This window comes from Ictalurus punctatus, chromosome 12 (genome assembly GCF_001660625.3).
Source record: "Ictalurus punctatus breed USDA103 chromosome 12, Coco_2.0, whole genome shotgun sequence".
In the NCBI taxonomy this organism is placed as follows: Eukaryota; Metazoa; Chordata; class Actinopteri; order Siluriformes; family Ictaluridae; genus Ictalurus; species Ictalurus punctatus.
The window spans coordinates 32,846,478-32,866,210 of NC_030427.2; the positions used below are offsets into that span (position 1 = coordinate 32,846,478).

Genomic DNA, 19,733 nt, shown 5'->3' on the forward strand with positions numbered 1-19,733 from the left:
TGGTACCAATGGACTTGAAGTCCCTTAGCGCTTCTTGGGGTTGGCAGGATGGTACCATAAGTTTTGCTGACCTGACCGCACTGTGAACCACTTGAAGAAGAAAGGGGTTAGATGGGAGTGGTAACCAGAATGTCAGGCCGGTTTTGAAGCATTGAAGGCAGAACTGCAAAATCCAGCAGTACTCGCATATCGCAACCCATCTCTGCCTTTCCAAGTCCACACCGACACCAGTGAGCTGGGATTAGGGGCCATCTTAAGCCAGCAATCTTAGGAGGGCAAGAAGTTTATTGAATGTGTCAAAGACATTAAAAGGGCCTGAGCTTAATTATTGTACCTCAGAGAAGTAGTGTCTGGCTGTGGTCTATGCTGTATAAAAGACCTCCTCATGCCTAACAAGGTGGGACCTGCGGCTACAGCAATTCACCTTCAAAGTGTGCTATTGGAAGAGTTGTCTCAACACTGAGCTGGACACCTTGTCAAGGCACTTCAAACCTCCCTCCCTGGATATAGCTCCCTGGTTGAACATCGTCCACCACCAAACGAACCTTCCCCTTTCCTTGGCAGAAATTACCCAAGCTCAGGACAAAGATGACCCAGTGAAAGAATTAAAGGCTATAAATTTATCTCAGAGTGGCACATACTGTGTGTGTTACATACAGTTAAAAATATGCAAAATACTATTGTAAATTATATTATATTACACTTTAATATATTCAAGCATATTCCACTAGTATATACATATTAAAGCTTTGAGTCATGACTGATTAAGCTACTATTTCCTAATTAGCTGACAGTGGCTAATCCATCAGGTCAAACAAAGTACTCTAATAAGGTATAAGCAGCTAATGTAATGAACCAACTATAATATGTATTGGTAAACAGCACTCAAGATTTACACTTAACACAGTAAGTTACCCATCTGAATGGAGAGGTGTGCTCTTGTATGCTCTGCTGGTGGACTATGTTTCAAAATGAGTGACTGGCTAGCCTTCACTAGCCTTTCCCAGCTACTTTACAAATAACACACTGGATAGATAGATAGATAGATAGATAGATAGATAGATGGATGGATGGATGGATGGATGGATAGATTTATTTTGTGCCTTTAATTATGACTAAAAATGTATTATAAGAATGTTGTGTACACAATATAAGTAGTTATTTGTATTGAGTGGAAATTGTGAATCATTGTGTGTTAGCACCTACAGAGCTGTTTTTGTTTATTGACAACTACTGTGTTAAAACATGTTTTGTCATTTTATTTGAGTCATCACACCTAGTAATGTCTTTTCTGAGAAATGTTTACAATGCTTAAATGATGTGTCTAAAAGTACTATACACTGACTTGATATAGTTACAATGAAATCACTGCAATGATTTTCAAGTAAATACAAAAAGGTGAATTGTGAGACAGTACAATAATATAATTAAAATAAAAATATCTGATATGATAAAATATTCTCACATTTATTCTTATAGAATTCATGTTCGTCCCATGCTGCAACATCAAACCCATTTCACACCATAAGTCACTTGCCATGCAACTCATCACACTCACCATGCAGCACTTCTTTTTTGCACATCAAGCAGTAATGTTGCAGTAAAAACAGTACATGAACACATGGATTTCAAGAGGTATTTTGCTTATCGATTTCTCAGAGATTCTTGTCCACATTGACACGATTTCATCACATAACTGCTGCAGATCAGCTGCACATTCATCTGCAATTATATTAATATTAACATTATGAATGATAACTGTGTTACACAATGACATGAAGCATACAACCCAGACAATACTAGAGACTGTGGAGGTCACTGAGTTTCACTGAACCATGACATGATCAGGTTCATGGAATATAATTGAAACGACTTGTTTTGTGTGTCATGATGCATTATAATGCTGAAAGTAGCCCAAATTAGTAAACTGTGGCTTAAAAGGAAAACATGTGGAACGCAACAATATTTAGATCAGCTGTGGCATTTAAATGGCCCAAGTGTGTGCCAAGAAAACATTTCCATTTTCCAAAATTTTTACAGACACTCTTCACAGAGCAAAAGTGCTTTTAACAATTTGAAAATTTAATAGAAAAAGATTTTAAAAATAAGTCCAGCTACCCCATATATTCCCTCTACACACTGTCTATTGCGCCACAACACCAGCAGTAGAAATTTGTTATGGTGGATGGTAAAAGTGCATGTCTCCAGGGCAAGACTCTGGTACAATATGAGTGGTACGGTTCCTGCTGGACTGTAGACACTTACATCATGGATGATGCCCGTCTGACCTTTCCCATTCTCCTAGGGCTGGATTTTAACATGAAGACTGCAGCAGTGCTTGAGATGGGAAAAAAACCCCAGTACAGACTACCTTCAGGACAAGGGAATCAGTACTATTGATTCATCGGTCATCATGGAATACCAGAACTGACAAACAATGACCAGTAGCTAAATTCAACATTGACTCTATATTTCGCCTTACCACCTGAACCAGTACTTCACTGTCTGACAGCAGCACAATGAGTCTTCTTCCCAGTGGGACTCCAACAACCAGCAGGAGTTGAAGAAGCTGATGGAGGCTTGGCCATTCGTCACTTATGCTGATCCTGCTATGTGGTAGTAAGGTTTTTGGTCAGTCTTGGTAAAGTTGCTACCTGTAATCAGTTTGAGCTTGGTGTTATCTCTCTGTTTTTGTGACAGTAAGTTTGTCTTTGTTTTGTTTTATTATTTTGTTTGCCTATTTTGAGCATATTGTAATTGATTTGTGTTTTTGTTTTCTCCTAGTAAGAGCTGAGTTCTTCCTGAAGCTGGGGGGAGTTCTTTGCTACACCTTAGGCTTTACTTAACTAATGGTCGTTATTATTGCTGTGTTTATTTGCAGGGAATTTTGTGGGTATGATTCTGATTGGTGGGGTTCTTTTGTCTTTTGTATAGCTGGTGCTTTCGTATTAGCCTGCCCTTCATACAGGAAGCCTCAGCCCTCCTATGATTATTGTTCATTATCCCTAGTGACTGTTTTATTTGACCAATGCCTGACTGTGTTGTGGGTTTTTTTTTTTGTTGTTGTTGTTTAAAAAAAAAAAAAAAATCCTTGGCCAGTCTTTAACTCTAAAATAAAAAAATATATTTTTGTATGGAAACCCATGCCTCTTGCCTGTTCTAAGTGGAATGTATTTGTGTGTCTTTCTTTGGGTTATTTTCCCCGTTGTCTCAGGGTGGCGTAGTTGCTACGAAACGAGCCACTTGCTACATATGTATAATCCAGCAGACAGTTAGAAATAAATTTTACTGAATACTGTATTTGCTTAAATACTGTATATATTATATGCAGTAAACTGGCTGTAAGTGTCTTTATAAAGGCTGTGTACTCAAATACACTAGCCTAAGAATTGAACAGAAGGATTAACTTTTAGGCTTAAAACGTTTCACTGCATTTACTTGACTTTGAACTAAGAAACATATTCTTTTAAAAACTCAAATACAACCCTACTGAAGCAGTTCTTGATGCAGCAGCACGTCCCTACCATGGTGACGTTTTCCAGAATCGCAACAGAAAATGAACACACAGTCTCCAACTCACAGCTCCAACTCACCAACTATGGGCGCGATCCTCCCAAACATCTTTAAAGGTTTGTACGACACCCTGTGTTGTAACCACCTCACCTCACCTCAGTTTTTGCTTGTTACCGTGCAGTCACAGACACTTTGCTCTCGTCAAGCTTGGCAACCGACGGTTCAGCGAGCCCTAGCTACTCGAGTCTGACCCCTTCGCTTATTATAGTGGAAGTTCATTTTTTTTGTTTGTTTTTTTTAACAAAAAAACATAACATTTTATGTATATGTGGCAACCTGGATCATTATGAAAAAGCCTTTTTAAATTTGAACACTCCCTGGATGTTCCAATCAATATATATTTAAAAAATGAAAATCACAGCTAGCATACCAAGGAGCTCAAGGCTATGCTTAACATGGGGTAACTGAAGATCTCACAGTCTTGTGGTCTTGGTGACGGGTCAGTCCCTTTTTGTGTGGACTTTAGAAAAGTCAATGCGTTGTCTAAATTTGACGCATATCTGATGCCTCGCATTGATGAACTGTTCAATCGCGGCTCACTTTTATTCGACACTGGACTTAACATTCTGGATTTGTTAAACTGTTGTAATAAAGTTAGCCTGCATTAACGAACTCATCACATGACCTCTACGACCACATCTTTTCAATGTGCTTGCCATGCAGCATCACAGAACAGGGTAACACACTCAGAGGAAAGCACTATCTGCCTTATTCTGCAAGCATGAGCTCACAGCTGCACACAATGTGTGTCTTTCTGAGAGAAAGTGTGTCTTCCATCCCACCCTTTCAGCATGTTCTCTCTTTGCTCCCAGGTACAACAAACTAAATTACCTGGAGCATGCATGCCACAGCTGATTTACATTTGATGTTCACAAAACTCTTTAATTTTGTAATTACCGTTGTAGGAACAGAGGCTGCGCACATCAAGTGAATAAGAAAGTGGATATCACTCGGGGCTTGCTCATTAGGGACATTTAATTTTTTTTTAACTTAAATTCTATGTCAAGAATTTGTAAAGCTGCTTTGTGAGAACGCTTAGTGTGCTATATAAAAAGTGTTATATAAATAAAATAAAATTAGACAGTCAAAGTTGAGTCAGCAACCCATACATTAAAATAAAAATAAATCATACTTAGAGTGAATTAAACTGTTTGCTGTATTTGAAGTTCCTGTACTTCTCAGCACTACTGAAGCTTGAGGAACTTTCAGTAACTGTCTAATAACAATAAGGGAGAGGCAAATAATGAATCAAAGTGCAGCAAATATACATTTAGAACATCTTGTATCCATCAAGATGTTCATATTCATGTCAAAATAATTGCTCATTCTTTGCCTAACCTCTGCTCATCTCTCCTGTCTTCTCTTAAAATGTCTCTTCATAAAATTTCCATGATACGCATGCCTCTCAGTTTTGATAAAGTTACTTATTGCCTCAGTCTCAGCACAGTTACCTGGGGTATTTAAATGGTCTGTGGGATCAGCAAGAGAATAAAGCTGATTGCAGCGTTTACAAGGTGGTTTCAGCTGCCTCATGACTGCTATTGCATACGCTCTACAGCTCACTGTATCTGGGAGTTTTATTCTACGTGGTTCTCCAGCATCGTCTGGAAACACAGACATCACAGCAGAGGAAACTTTGTAATGCCAAACATGTAGACAGGACACAGCAGTCATGATGTTTTTCGCTATGTCACTTCCACAGGACAGAAACGCTCCGTAGTGTCTGGATTCACCGCTCTCACAGATACACATAACGGTGGGAATAAGCGGACTATTTTTGGCAACTGACTCCTTATACTTCTTCAATGTTTTGGACAGTGTGTCTTTTACTGTCTCTTCATTGTTTTGACCGTAGCACTTCAGAATCTGCAAAAAATATTTTTTAAATGTAAAATGGAATAAAAATGACACCAAACTATATTGATGCACAACCTCAGAATTTAACAAACAATTTTCTGTATATAATTTGTTTAAATACAAATCATGCTTCACTAACCAGTTCTAGAAAGTAGGAGAAAGGAGTCCGTAGAGGCACGTGGGTTCGGTAATACTGGAATGGCTCTGGAAAAAGCTCCTTGATTACATTACATGTTTCTGTCTTTTCAAAGATGTTTTCTGGGTTGTACTTTGCTGCATGAATGTTCCCTAAGAAAAGGATTGAAAGGAAATTCTCTTATATCATGTACTCTCATATTTTGAACTGTATTAAGACACCTTGGATACGGGGAATACTGGGTTATAGTTTCTGTTTGTGAGTCTCTGTGCTATTAAATGCCTCTGATGAATGTTTACATTTTATTACCTCTTTAAATAAGCTGATCAACTGCCATCCTTTCTTATAGCTGGCACATGTATTTTCTGTCTCTTGAAAAGACTTATTTTCATAGTGTGCTGTGTGTTTTGTTTTGTCTAACTGGCTGGCACCAGCACCAGTAGAAACCGTCCACTCACTGCTGTTATCAATGTGTACAATGTGTATAAATACTTCTGCTCTGCATGAATAAAGTGGGATGTCTGTGTGAGCATGCATGAAGTCAGTGTGTGTTCATTTTAGACCCCCCAGGCCTGAACTGTGCGGTAAACCACACTTTCTAGCTCATAGCAGCACAGAACTAAAAGTTAATAGAAGTAATGGTAGAACAGACTGAGAGGGCTGACAGAGGTCTGGAAAGACCTAATCTAAGATTTGGAGATTCCTGAGATACATGGAAATCTAACAAGGATGCTGTGGAGCATCTAGAGAGGGGAGGAAAAAAATCATAAACCTGATCCATACTGAGCCCCTAACAGGTCACGATGAGATTTCACTTTTTTATTACACTGTTTTGTTAGGGTTTGGAGATGAATGATGATCAAAATGATCGATCTGGATGGAGTAGAGCTCCGGCAAACTCTGAGCCCCCAATGTATTATGGCATATGGACACTCACAATAAAGTTAATGCATCCCTGACTCAACCTTCCCCCATATAACAAAATTTTGTCATTTGAGCTACAAAGTGGGGGGGAAACATGTTGATTGATTTAAAGCTAATACATTTATATACTTGTATACTTGCTTGTATTTTCTCATTTGTAAGTCGCTTTGGATAAAAGTGTCTGCTAAGTGAATAAATGTAAATGTAAATATACAGAAAAATTCATTTAAATGCGAGAAGAGCTGCTGGGTTTAATGTTATGCTATGAACTCAGGGCAGAGGAGACTGTCTTGAGTTCCCGAGTAGGAATTCTGAGTTGTACGGGTTCTGAGTTTTGAGTAGGAATTCTGAGTTTTCTTTGGTTTTTCCTAGTCAGAGGTCAGATATTCGGAGCTACAAGTTTGCATCAGGTTCTTCCCCCATTATAATGTTGGTTGTGAACACTTTTATGGTGTGTGAAATTAAGTACAGATGAGTAGTATGTACCGAGCAGACGGTTCTCAGCATGGCAACAGGGCAACAGCTCTGGGGAAGAAACTGTCTCTGGGCCTGGAAGTTAATGGTTTTATGGTGTTGGATCTCAGTCCTGAAGAAAGACCAGGATCAGAGACAATCTTAACTGCTTTCTTTCTACAGGCTCTGCCTCTGGTAATCACTGTACATGAAATATTTGAACTCCTCACAACATCTCTCTCCTCTATAGCCCTGCTGGTTCTGTAAGTTCAGTGTGTACAATCGCATCAAGTTCTATGGTGGAGCACGCAACTACACACACACTAACACACACACACACACACACACACACACACACACACACACACACACACACACACACACACACACATCCTCCTTCCTCCACTCTTCCTCCATGCATTCGCTCTGTCAACCATGCATTACGCATTTCCTTTAGTTATCTGTATTTAAGATGTTTGCACATGTTTGGGGGTTCCCAGCACCTAGCTGGTGTGACGGTTAACTATACAAAATTACATAACCCAACTCAGACAGATAGACAGCAAGGAAACTAAATTAACCCAATGTTTTTTAAAAGTCACCATAATTTAATTTATTAAACATGCAAGTGAACTGGTTAACTGCAAATTATTATAACAGAGCAGTACAGAGTTTCCATATGATCATTTAGAAGCAGGGTACTGTTGTAAATAACACACATGCACAGTAAATATTGGGCAGCATCATGAAATTTAAATAAAAGTACTAAAGGAAGTAAAAAGTCATTCACTGTGCATGATCATTGTGCTGGGACCACAAACCTGTATATATTAGATGTGTAACACGGGGTGATTATTTTCTATATCTATATCTATTTGTTTTTCTATTCAGATTCAGTTATTCTTATTTATTTATTTATTTACTGTCTACTGTGCTCTGGAAACACTGGAAAACACTGAAAAAGAGAGGACTTCTGGAAAAAGATGGCATTTTTGCAACATATATCAATTTGTAGAACATCATTTTATTATCTTGAAATCCTGTGGAACTTTCAGGGAAGTTTTCAAACTTGTATTTAATATTTCTGACAAATACAAGCATTAATACTGTTGATGGAAAAAAAACTTGTAATTTATCTGTTTATCGGAAAAATCACAAGTTTTGTAGTTTGGTTGTTTTAATTCTATTAAAAACATTGCAACATTACGACAGGGTTTCAAGGTTCACTGTGAGTTTAACTGTATTTGTAGTCATTATGCAATTTAAAAACAAACAAAAGGAGATAATCACATTAAAAGTTGTGAATGATTTGAGGAAAATAATACTCTTTTTATACCCAATCATGTTACTGATCTGTTGCCAACTAACCTAATTATTTGCAAAATGTTCCTCCAGCAACACTTACTTTTCCAGCATTTTGTTGCCCTGTCCCAACTTTTCCCAACAATTCATTATGACAATTGTGAAATTTATGCAAAACTACAGTCTCAAATAAAGATGTGTCTTCAGTTAAAATGCTAAATTGAGATAAAAAATTCAATATGATGATGTATTACAGAAAAGCAGAGTTGAGCGCTTACATTTACTACATTTACTACACAGCTTTTGTGAATGAGAGAACTGAGATGTTCTGTGTCATAACAGTATCCTGTCGTATGGGATTTGCAGTTTGCAGACTGTGAAAAAACACTGTGATTTGTGAAGATAGTTTACATGCTAAAGTAATACAGCTGCTTAGATCGACTGCTTGTGGGATGTTAAGATGAGAATAAATGACTCCAGTGACAGAAATGACTAGACTACAGAGAAAAATCTCATGACACTTTTTCAGCAAAGACCTACGAGCTAACAGGAAAGCATGTAATAAGAAGCATGGCTTTTTCCAATTAAACTCCAACCAAATTACATAAAAATTAAAACATTCTAAGTTTAAAAACAAGTTAGCTTAGCTTACCTCTTCTCTAGTTCTCTTGAGAGAACAGTGGGATTCGTCTCAGTCATCTTTTTTTTTGAGGTAGACAGATGAATTTAGCAACTGACAAATAAATGTCTCTCACGGCCCTCCAGTCAGGTTTCAGAAACCTGTGCCACTCTCTCTCTCTCTAGGAAATGGTGAGAAACAACACCGCTAGCATTCACCTCTTGGTATACTAATGGGTTTGCTTTGAAGCTAAATCAACTATGACAAAAGACTGAAGTTCTCAGATTTAATTTAGTATTACATCGTATTTGCACATTAATAAGATTATAATTTAATCCAATCAGTTATCCAGTTAAACAATCCAAAAATACCCAATGATGGAGTTTAACATGAAAATGATGAAAACAGCTGGATTTGACATGGGATGGGAGGAGATTGTCCTTCTTTTTATATAAAATAGTAGTCAGTGTATTTGCATTAATGTGTATGAAATAAATTAATTGGAAGAACTAGCAGAGAGAGAGAGAGAGAGAGAGAAGGAGGGAGAGAGAGAGAAGGAGAGAGGGATAGAGAGAGAGAGAGGGAGAGAGAGAGAAGGAGGGAGGGAGGGAAAGAGGGAGGGGGAGAGAGAGAGGGAGGGGATCCATATGAAAGCATGAATTGACATGAATACACGATTCAGCAGCTTTAAGCCTCGTACATCATTCATACATCGTTCTTATCAATAAAAGCTCTTTGATGAAAAAAAATTATCTAAGTTACCTTTTGTCAGTAATTGTTCTTTCCTCAGCCATCTTGGAAGAAGAGGTGATCAACCTTTGCTGCTGTTGGTTTCATTCATATACAGTAGTGCTTTTTTATAAAGGTGTCAAATTAACTTTTTTGCCATGAGTGAGCATCTGATGTTTAGCTGATGTTTTATCATTATCAGCTAACCTCCTAGTTGCTTTGTTTATTAGCTAGCTAGATTAATTTAGACTGATTGTCTGCCTGGCTGAGACTGAGTGAAAACCTGTTGACCCTAAACCCTGTTACTTAATTCTTCTTCTCAAATAATTGTTTGTTTGTTTTCAAAACTGTAAATAAATTGTTCCTGGTATATTAAATGCTTATTTACTATGCAATGGTTAATACATTCATACATTATTGTCTATGCATAATAAGAAGGTAGCACCAGAATTCTAGTTTCACGAATCACCTCCACTTCACCTTACTTTTTATTTACACACTGTGAACTGTTGTTAATGTCTCCTCTTGCATAAATCCTGTTCATTTTGACTGCTTTGTTTATGTATGAACTTTCACTATCCCTTGTGTATATACTATACTACAGACTCCTGTCTGTAGTATTCCTGACTTGTGCCTCCTATAATATACACAGTAAAATCCCTAGTGTTGAATTAACACCCAGAGTGTTTATACGAGTCCAATGGACTTATATAAACATTGAAGGGTGTGAATTCAACAATGGTGATTTTGCTGTGTACAGCATAAAAAAATGGGCAAGTGTAAGGATCTGAGCAACTTTGACAAATTCCAAATTACGATTGTTAGACGACTTGGTCAGAGCGTCTCCAAAACAGCAGGTGTTGTGGGGTGTTCCTTGGATGCAGTGCTTAGTACCTTCCAAAAGTGGTCCAATAAAGGACAACCATGAACCAGTGACAGGGTCATGGGCTCCCACGGCTCACTGATGTGCGTGAGAAGTGAAGGCTAGCCCGTCTGGTCCAATCCCACAGAAGTAGCACAAATTCCTGAAGAAGTTCATGCTGGATCTGATAAAAAGGAGTCAGAACACACAGAGCATCACAGCTTGCAGTGTATGGATCTGCGTAGCTGCAGAGCAGTCAGAGTGCCCATACTGACCCCCTGTACACCACCGAAACACCTACAATGGAAACATGAGCATCAGAACTGGACCATGCAGCAATGGAAGAAGGTGGCCTGGTCTGATGAATCACATTTTTTAAAAAGTTGGCTTCTTTTTTGTTTGTTTGTTTGTTTTTGTTTTCTTGTCCCTGTGCTGAACCAAATATTCAAAATAATATCCATAAAAAGACTGACCAGGCTTGTATGTTACTAAACCAGAAGCAACATTCTTCTTGTTCTATTAGGACCCTGTGAGTGTTAATGATTCAATTCCCACACTGGACCAGTGATGTTTGCTCAGAGGGAGAGTAACTGCAAGTGGAGTAGTTTTGCAGAAGTGTAAATTATAGCAGGCATAATGATGATGAAGATGATGATGAAATACAGTCCTACACTGCTTTATAGAAAAATGCTTTATTTCAAATCAATAAAAAAACATTTTCTTCAGTTATAAAATTATACATTTCAACATTAAAGCAAAAAGTGGCAATTGTGCTTGTTTGAAGGCTTTAATCTATTCTGTATCTCGTGCTGAAAAAGAAAGAAATTATATTTTGAGTTAAGCTGAAATGTATATAGAAACAGGGACTGTGCAAATTAGTGGAAAAAAACAATGGAGGCCAGAATAATCAAAACATATTAACATATAGCGCATATCAGTGATGTATCCATCTTAGTCAACCCTCTTACCCTGTTAGGCCGAAAAGCACGATATACCGGCTTGGTCGTCTATGCCAAATCCCCGTAAGCGTCTTTACAGTGTAAACGCTATCCCCGTAATGCCGGTGTACCGGTGTACCGGCATTACTCTGCTATGATTCCTTACTTATTTAATTATTATTTTTGAGCCGGAAGGTTGATGACGTCATGACGTCACGACGTGATTACGACATTACGCCGTCATTACGATGAAGATGATCCAAGCTGAATATTGGTGTAATAGTAGAAGTTAACTAACAGTGCCAAAGCGAATAGCTAATCGTGTTCCAGCTAAAGTCACACCTACAGTGAACACAGGTACATCTAAAACAGTGATAAAGAGAAACATACACAGTCACACTGGCGCGAGCGAGGATTCTAGATAGGGACAGCAGTGAAAGTTCAGGCGATGTTGAAACCGAAACTGACAGAGACGCAATCTCTCCTGATTCAGACCCTGATCCGTCTTCATCTTCAGCATCAACCAGTGCGACTGACACTGCAGGGGTCTGGAGTCAGAACCTGACCCTCTCTGTGCATTCGTGAAAACACTACCTGCTGGTCTGATTATCACCGGAAACTTGACTTTTGCGTAAAATGCATTTATTTATTTATTTATTTATTTATTTATTATTTACTTGAATTTATTCAAAGGCATTGACCCCGCTGATGCTCGTATGGTACTTCTAAATGAGTAGAAGGATTTTAGCAAGCGTTTTTCATCATTTCTCTAGTTAAGAATTGTGCTCTAAGTTTAGAAAAAAAACACTGAACTGCTTCATTTTCAAAGTAATATTACACAAATACATTATTATAAGTTGTTTCAAGGCCTAAAAATGTTCAAATTAAACTGTGGATTTTGGGGCCAATTTTGGCCTGGGAACTCGGGGTTGGCGTGCTGTTTCTATGGGGAATATAGGGTTGTGGGACATAATACTGTGGGAACTAAGGGGTAAGAGGGTTAAGCAAAAATAATATTAAAAACTGTGAGAATCCAATACTGAGAGAGAACAGGAGGTTAGACAATTGCTCACGCTACACATACAAATTTTACTCGATTTGAGTCACGTTAGTGGCACGTGTATCCGTGATATAGTAGATTACAGAATGGTGTTAAAACATGGTGTACGGATCACTGTCGAAAAAGCAAGAATTTCATAGCAATAAAGACAGAAGAAAGTTCTAGAATCTCAAACAAACAATAGTGAAATATTTCACTGTATTTCAGGCTCAAACACTGTACAAGATAAAATGTTCTGCAGTTCTTTTCTTTTGTTTTTTAGATTCATGAATATTTGATTTCTAAACTTTGTGTGCTGAAACAATTAAAACAGTTTTTTATCACAATTTCTTTTTCAAAATTAATTTCTAGTTTATTGGGTGCTAAGAAAAACCTGGGGGAAAAATCTGATTTTCCATTATCACTTTGAAACAAAAAAGAATGAAACTAAAATACAGGGTTCTCTTGTACCTTTTGGCAATCCATTAATGTGTCGATAACAAAAAATAAAATAAAATAAAATAATAAATACTCATTTTATTATGGTTTAAAATCCAGGAAGGAGAAATAAAAATGAAATCCCTTTTATCAGAAATTGCAAATACAAAACTTAAAAGCAGCTAATGTTTTCCCCCCTTTTTTATAACTCAAAAACTGAAAACTTAAATTCCATTCAATTGTAAAAAAAATGATTCACACTGAAGTGATATACACATGTATATACACATATAAATATATAAACACACACCCACACACACACACACACACACACACACACACACACACACATATATATATATATATATATATATATATATATATATATATATATATATATATATATATATATATATATATATAAATCAAAAATTATGTACTATACACACACAAAATCCTGAAAATGTGTGTGCTGAGATATTTCTATAGAAATGAATGTTTAACAGAACTGTTCCCACATTGGCCCTGATCAGGAAACTGAAACTATTTGAATATTTGACTGATTAAAAACTACTGAAAAAATTGCTGGGGTATTCTTGCACGTAGGCAGACCTTCCTTCCTTCTGGCTCTTCATGTTTGCATCAAAAATCTTTCACTCGCTTGTTTACCTCTTTAATACCCACTGGCATCGGTTTCTGGCTGTCTTTACTGTCCATTGTGGTTCAGATGTGGTTCAGATGTGGTTCAGGTCTGGATAAGTTCACTGAGTAAATACAGTCTGCATTATAACACTTTGATGAAGTAAAGGTGAAACAGGAGCACTCCTACTGCAGCTCATCACTCAGTATAATCCCTGCTCTGGCTCCTTTCAGGTATTTACATGCACAGGTATGCAGAGGTCTCTTGGACGTTTCGGCATTGCTGTAGAAACACACAGGAACAAAAACAGAACTGAAACAAATTGCAGAATAAGAATATCCGGGTATTGTTTTATAAAGCAGAACCGCTGTGAAACATATTCTGATTTCCTCCTAGTCTTTCCTCAATAATTCAAGTCTAGTTTCTCTCCTTTACTCCGGTGATTATTCAATTATTTCAGTTTATAAGACATTTACCGAACGTTTTTGTAAGGTGAAAACGACAGCGTTTTTAATTTTTTTTCAATTTTCAAATAATCACAGACACCTAGAGTCACTTTAAACAGTGAACGACAGATCTCTTACATTCCATTACATAACTTATTGAGAATGTTGTTTAAGCTACGGCGAAACTAAGCTATAATTCAGCATGACAATGCCTTACACACTTACATTTTTTAAGTGACATTAAGTGACATTAAGTGACATTTGAACTTGTGGTTCACCTTTTACGCAGTCATCTTTACCCATGTTGAACTGTGTGCTCCATGTGGGGGATTTTCTCGGCGTGTTTCTTCTCCTGTTGCCTCCATGTCTCTCTACATTACTTGATATTCTGCATGGCTGCTGTGTGGGAATGGTACAACAAATAAAGTAAAACAATTTTTAAACACATACAGAAACTAGCTACGGAGTCTAAACTTTATTATTATAACTATATTATTTTGTGTAGGTGTGGTTCCTGCTCGGTTTAAATGAAAACCTGCACCCACACCGGCCCTTTACGGATAAGATTGGACATCCCTGGATTAGCTAAATAAATACACACAAATCAAGTACACATAGATGTGTATTTTCTGAAGGAAATGCACAGTGCAGGCAAAGAGCATGGCTATAGGAGTCACTGAGAGAAATACAGAGACACACTTACCTCAGATTGCAGTCTCTCTACAATAATGTCCAGGTTTATCAGAAAGGATTCTTCCATTCTATCCACCAGGTCCTGATCCTGCTTCTTTGGTGCAACCATTTTTGCTGATTTCTTCACTCTGTCCCACTGAGCATCTCTCTACAGAGTGATAGTAAGCAGGTTAGGCAAGGTCTCAAGACCAAATATATACACACATCTTAGAATGGCAAGTGAGTTTCTGGAGGTAATCACATCATTACTTTCATCTAGAGTGTGGTGAGCATCCACCAGAAACCTCACTGACGAGACCTGACATTAGGTTACTCGTCCATAAGTATCCAGTGTTGTTGGCTTTATTTGGGAAGCGTGGCCTTTTATAAGAACATTATATTATTTGAAAAATAGCAAAACCAGACAATTTTAAGCTTGAAATGAGCATAATGATCTTACATTGGTCAAATAATCATCTCATAATGAGAAATATTACATAATTTTCTTATCTTTAGTTTATAAGAGAAATTTTGTTTACACTTTATACAAGTTTAATAACCATTACTTTGTGGTTTTTAACTAAATACTAAACTCAAAGCCAAAGTTTATTAAGAATTTCTACTTATTAATAAAAATTAACTTTATGAATCTGTTGGCCATGTGCAGTCGATCAGCAGGAAGTACTGTATATAGGATAACATTCTGCTCACCATGTGCTCAAAGGCTTGACCACGGTAGTACCGTTTGATGCCTGGAAATTGAAGACCATGGTCAAACAGCTCTTTCAGGCTTTTGGCAACGAGATGCATGTGCTCATCTTCATAAGCAAACACTTTCCCATTCTCACACACCATCAGCACCAGCTCAGCATTCAGGGAGTCACAGGGGAACTCCTCGAGAACACCAATCACCTCCATCTTCATCTCCTCTTTCAGGTAGAACTGCTCCCACTCCTCTAACATGTCAGGTTTATCTTTGTACAACGTGTCTTCCAAAGTTCCCACCCTGAAACTGTATCCGTCCATCTTTTTTAATGCAATCTGTGACTGGCGGTGAATCGAGACGACGTCCCTGATCTTCAGGACATAATTCCCTGGTGTAAGTGAACAATTAGATAGATAAAGTTTATGATAAAGTGAGCAAAGTCTCTAAACCAATTTTACATTTGTGAAGTCAATCAAGCTTTTGTTGCTAGTTATGAAAATAATATTAATTACACCACAGCACTGATTAATTCTGGACTCTGATTGGTTAGGAGGTGTTGATCAATTTTCTATAAAAGCAAAAAGAACTTGTATTTCTTGCAGTTGCAGCTGATTTCTTTTACTTTATGGACTTCACTTTTTCTAGTTGCTGCTCCGTCTAAACATGCACATTTGAAATTTCCAGAAATTTTTTTCTTGCTCGAACAACATATCTGTAACCTTTATGGTTTACATTCTCAACCCACCATGAGCTGAGTCATCCATTATCAACCCAATTTAGGACATGTTGGCCTGACTACCCGACACAGCAAGATAAACCCTGTGACTGAGCTGTAAAAATAAACCAGCATTTTTAGAGTTCACTTTTGATAAGTAACTTAAAATTCACGGACAAGCCTACACTTGTTACCAGCGGCGGTTGGTGGGTTTTCAGTCAAACCCACCTGTCCACACACTCACCGACTTCCAATGAAGACCTGCATCAATTAATTCCTATAAACAGGGCATTAATCAATCTCCATTCAAAGGAGAAACTGTACACTAAAAATAGTTGTACCTATTTTTAATGGATTACCTATAGGTAATACACTGCAATACCTGTAATACTGCAGAGATATTTGATCAATTGATTGGGTAACATATTGAATTTCCCCAGGAGTGATTCCACTGATGCATTTTAATAACATTTTACAGGACACCATACTTCCTATGTAATTTTAAAGCAATCATCTGTAGTTGTTAAATTCCCACAGGAGGCTAAGGACCAGGATGAAACTGAGAACAATTGATTGATGGCTGGATGGATGGTAGTGGTGAACGTGGATGGTGGGTATAAGACTGACAGGAGAATTAGAAGTATGGCTACAGAGTTTATTTACAAGTATACTAAAACAAGACATGCTTTCATTGACAATAAAATACTTGGACAAACATCAGTCCAGGATGACATGAAACTAGTCTCACTTAGGAGAGAGAAAATGGGTGGTACCAAAAATTAAGAACATAAAACAGAACTATAGTAGATTGTATTTTAAGTCGTTACCAACCCTTTAACCCAGGGGTCATCAACTGACAGACCACGGTCCTGATGCAGACTCAGTATTTCAGGGAACCGACCTGAGCAGATCAACTTAAAACCTACTACTACTTAAAATCTGTGAAGTGTGGCATAACTCAAAAGTGAAGCACCACCACAAAACAACACAAATAATAACCACGACATAAAATATCCCAACTCTAATGTTAATATGAATGGTGCACAACTCCATTCTCTTACAGCCCAGGTGAAAACAAGTGCTCATTAAATTTAGACCCAGATTTGCATGCAGCAAAACAGCAACAGCTCTGAAGAGGTTCACTGTATTACAACACTTAAAACTGGAGTAAAAATTCAATCATAAATATGAGTTCAAAGTGCAAAACTTTCAGCTTTAATTTGAGGGAATTTACATCCAAATCAGGTGAACGGTGTAGGAATGACAGCACTTTGTAACCTCCCTCTAGCATATTATAACAGTATATTATAATCTACAGACTGTTGTGCTGTTTCAATATTAAAAAATTAATTGGGATTAATCAATTGGGTTTTTTTTTCTTAAAATCACTGAATGAATGTAGAATCAACTCAAAGGAAGTATATTTAAATTCAAATACTATGGTTTAATAGCATCCTTTCTCTTCTATGAAGAACAGATTTCCAGTAAAACCATCACGGACCTCAAAGCTGACCGTCAGCTTATTTGAAAGGAATATTTCCTATATGTACTAAAAGAAATAATAACAAAGCCCAGGCCTGTATGTTCAAGTGCCAGATGAATTTCAAAATTATCAAGGCCATTAAAATGAGCTTAGAAGAAAATCATTTATTATATGAACTAATATAAATGAAAATGAACAACAAAAAAGTGTTTTTTTCTGTGATTCGTTATTCGCACATGAGAACCGCACTCCTGGAATTACTCCTGCGTTACTTCTGTGGTCATTAAACACGGCTTTGCAAACTGTGAAGATTACTTTAATTCTCTTGAAAGATCTGTTGGGCAACTTTTCAAAAGTGAAACTCTTTCCATGTATCAACATAAAATATGTCACTGGTCATGTACTGATATTAAGTAACTTATTTAATTGTTTTATTTGATTTAATTTTATTTGTAAGTAAATGTTGTGTTGCTTGTTAACAACAAAGCACCAGTAATATTCTCTGTATCACAGAATAAACTCCAGGGTTCATTTCTTGTGGTATTATCATTTACCCCCACCATACGCCACATAAGAAACTGTGGTTGGTCGCTTTACATGCAAAGAGGGTTAGAAGAGGGTTACAATTGGACAAATGGACAATTGGACAAAACATGCAGTGAGTGGTCACGCCTCATCACTACTTAAATGTTACAGGTTACTGGAAAAGCTACATTATCTTTAAAGTAGCAGCGCTACTGTCACGCTACTGAACATATTTGTGTACACTCCTGTGCTGTAGGATTATTTTTAGCACTGGTGTAGTTCCTATTTCCCTGTCCTGTGACATGCTGAAAATCAACAGATGGTTTTGATCAAAAGAAATGTATTTCCTAAATAAGGCTAGTTCAACACCAGCTAGGTTTGAAATTGGAAATATTTTTGAGAACGAACAGGAATTATAATTAAAATCCCATTTGTGAAGCAGTGAAATGATGTAAGTAGTCACAATCCTGTAACAGCACTCTACAAACACTCCACTCTACAATACAGTTATTCTATTGTTCATCAGCTCTCTTATTATGTGGTGATATGTTATATGTACAACACCTTCAAATATCTCTAAAAGGTTTCGCTTGAACATTGATGTATTCATGAATTTGTAAATAAATTCATGTATTATTAAAATATTACTGAGAACCATGTATGATCCAGGCTGATGCTTTTTAGAATTCAGAAAGTTTTGTCATTTACCTTTATTGAGGTCAGGCTGTAAAAAGTCCTTCACAATTTTAGCTTGCTTACTAGATGGTAAAAAAAAAAAAAGAAATGAAATAAATTATATACATAAAAGCAGTCATTCTCATTAATCAATAAGTAAAGCACATTTATCTTACCTCATGTCAAGAGATGTGAGTGATATTTCTTGCTCAGCATCTACTGGAGAGTCTTGTTTCGTTGAGTAAAAAAATAGAGTGGTGAGGGAGAAAACCGTTATGAAACTGTCAAGAGTATATAGTCTAGTGCATCACATCTTTCTTTTAATCTGACTTCAGTTTTTTGAAAGTGCCTCGCCCCCAGTAGGAACAAATCTTCCCACCAGCAGGTTGAAAGATTTAAAAGAGGTCGTTCGAGTCAACTTTAAATAAAACAAAGCAACTTTAAACAGTTAACTTTTTTTTAAGAGTACATTTGAAATGAAAAACAGAGTTAAGTTTAAATAAAAAGAGTCAACTTTGCCATGGTTGTACCGAATACAATGCAGAACTACACTACCCATCAACCCCAGCATGTCACATGACCGTGTCACATGTCTCACTCGTAATAAACTATTTCTTTCTGCTTTCTGCGTGTTTCATTGGCAAGTGTTTGTTGTTGCATTTGTGTGATGTCATGTGTACTACAGTATTGCTCACAGTTTATATCTTCTCTGTTCTGTATACAAGGGATGGCTGTGGCGCAGGTGGTAGAGCTGGTTGTACACTAATCGTAGGGTTGGCGGTTCAATTTCTGGCCCAGGTGACTCCATGTGCCAAAGTGTCCTTGAGCAGAAAACTGAACCCCAAGTTGCTCCTGATGTCAAGTTAGTGCCTTGCAAGGAAGCTCTGCTACCATTGGTGTGTGAATGAGACACAGTGTAAAGTGCTTTGGATATAAGTGCACCATTTATTTTATTTTACTCTGATCACGTTTACTGTCCTTTTTTCAAATATTTGATTTGT

The 19,733-nt window shown here is 37.2% G+C and overlaps 1 protein-coding gene across 2 annotated transcripts in view; it reads right to left on the bottom strand.

Moving 5' to 3' along the window:
* Nucleotides 1–13,300: 13,300 nt before the first annotated feature.
* Nucleotides 13,301–19,733, bottom strand: part of LOC108272746 (uncharacterized) — a 9,205-nt gene continuing 2,772 nt past the window's right edge. The window contains exons 1-6 of one of the 2 annotated variants that reach the window (XM_017481436.3): nt 18,909–19,733; nt 18,766–18,815; nt 15,340–15,722; nt 14,660–14,797; nt 14,235–14,352; nt 13,301–13,792 (exon numbers count right to left, since the gene is read on the bottom strand). The exon at nt 18,909–19,733 is cut by the window's right edge and continues 2,772 nt beyond it. In XM_017481436.3, the coding sequence (XP_017336925.1) occupies nt 13,740–13,792; nt 14,235–14,352; nt 14,660–14,797; nt 15,340–15,722; nt 18,766–18,815; nt 18,909–18,913 (747 nt within the window). In that variant the 5' untranslated portion in view covers nt 18,914–19,733 and the 3' untranslated portion in view covers nt 13,301–13,739. Of the gene's footprint in view, nt 13,793–14,234; nt 14,356–14,659; nt 14,798–15,339; nt 15,723–18,765; nt 18,816–18,908 lie in introns of both variants that reach the window. The other variant, XM_017481435.3, reaches the window with a different exon arrangement.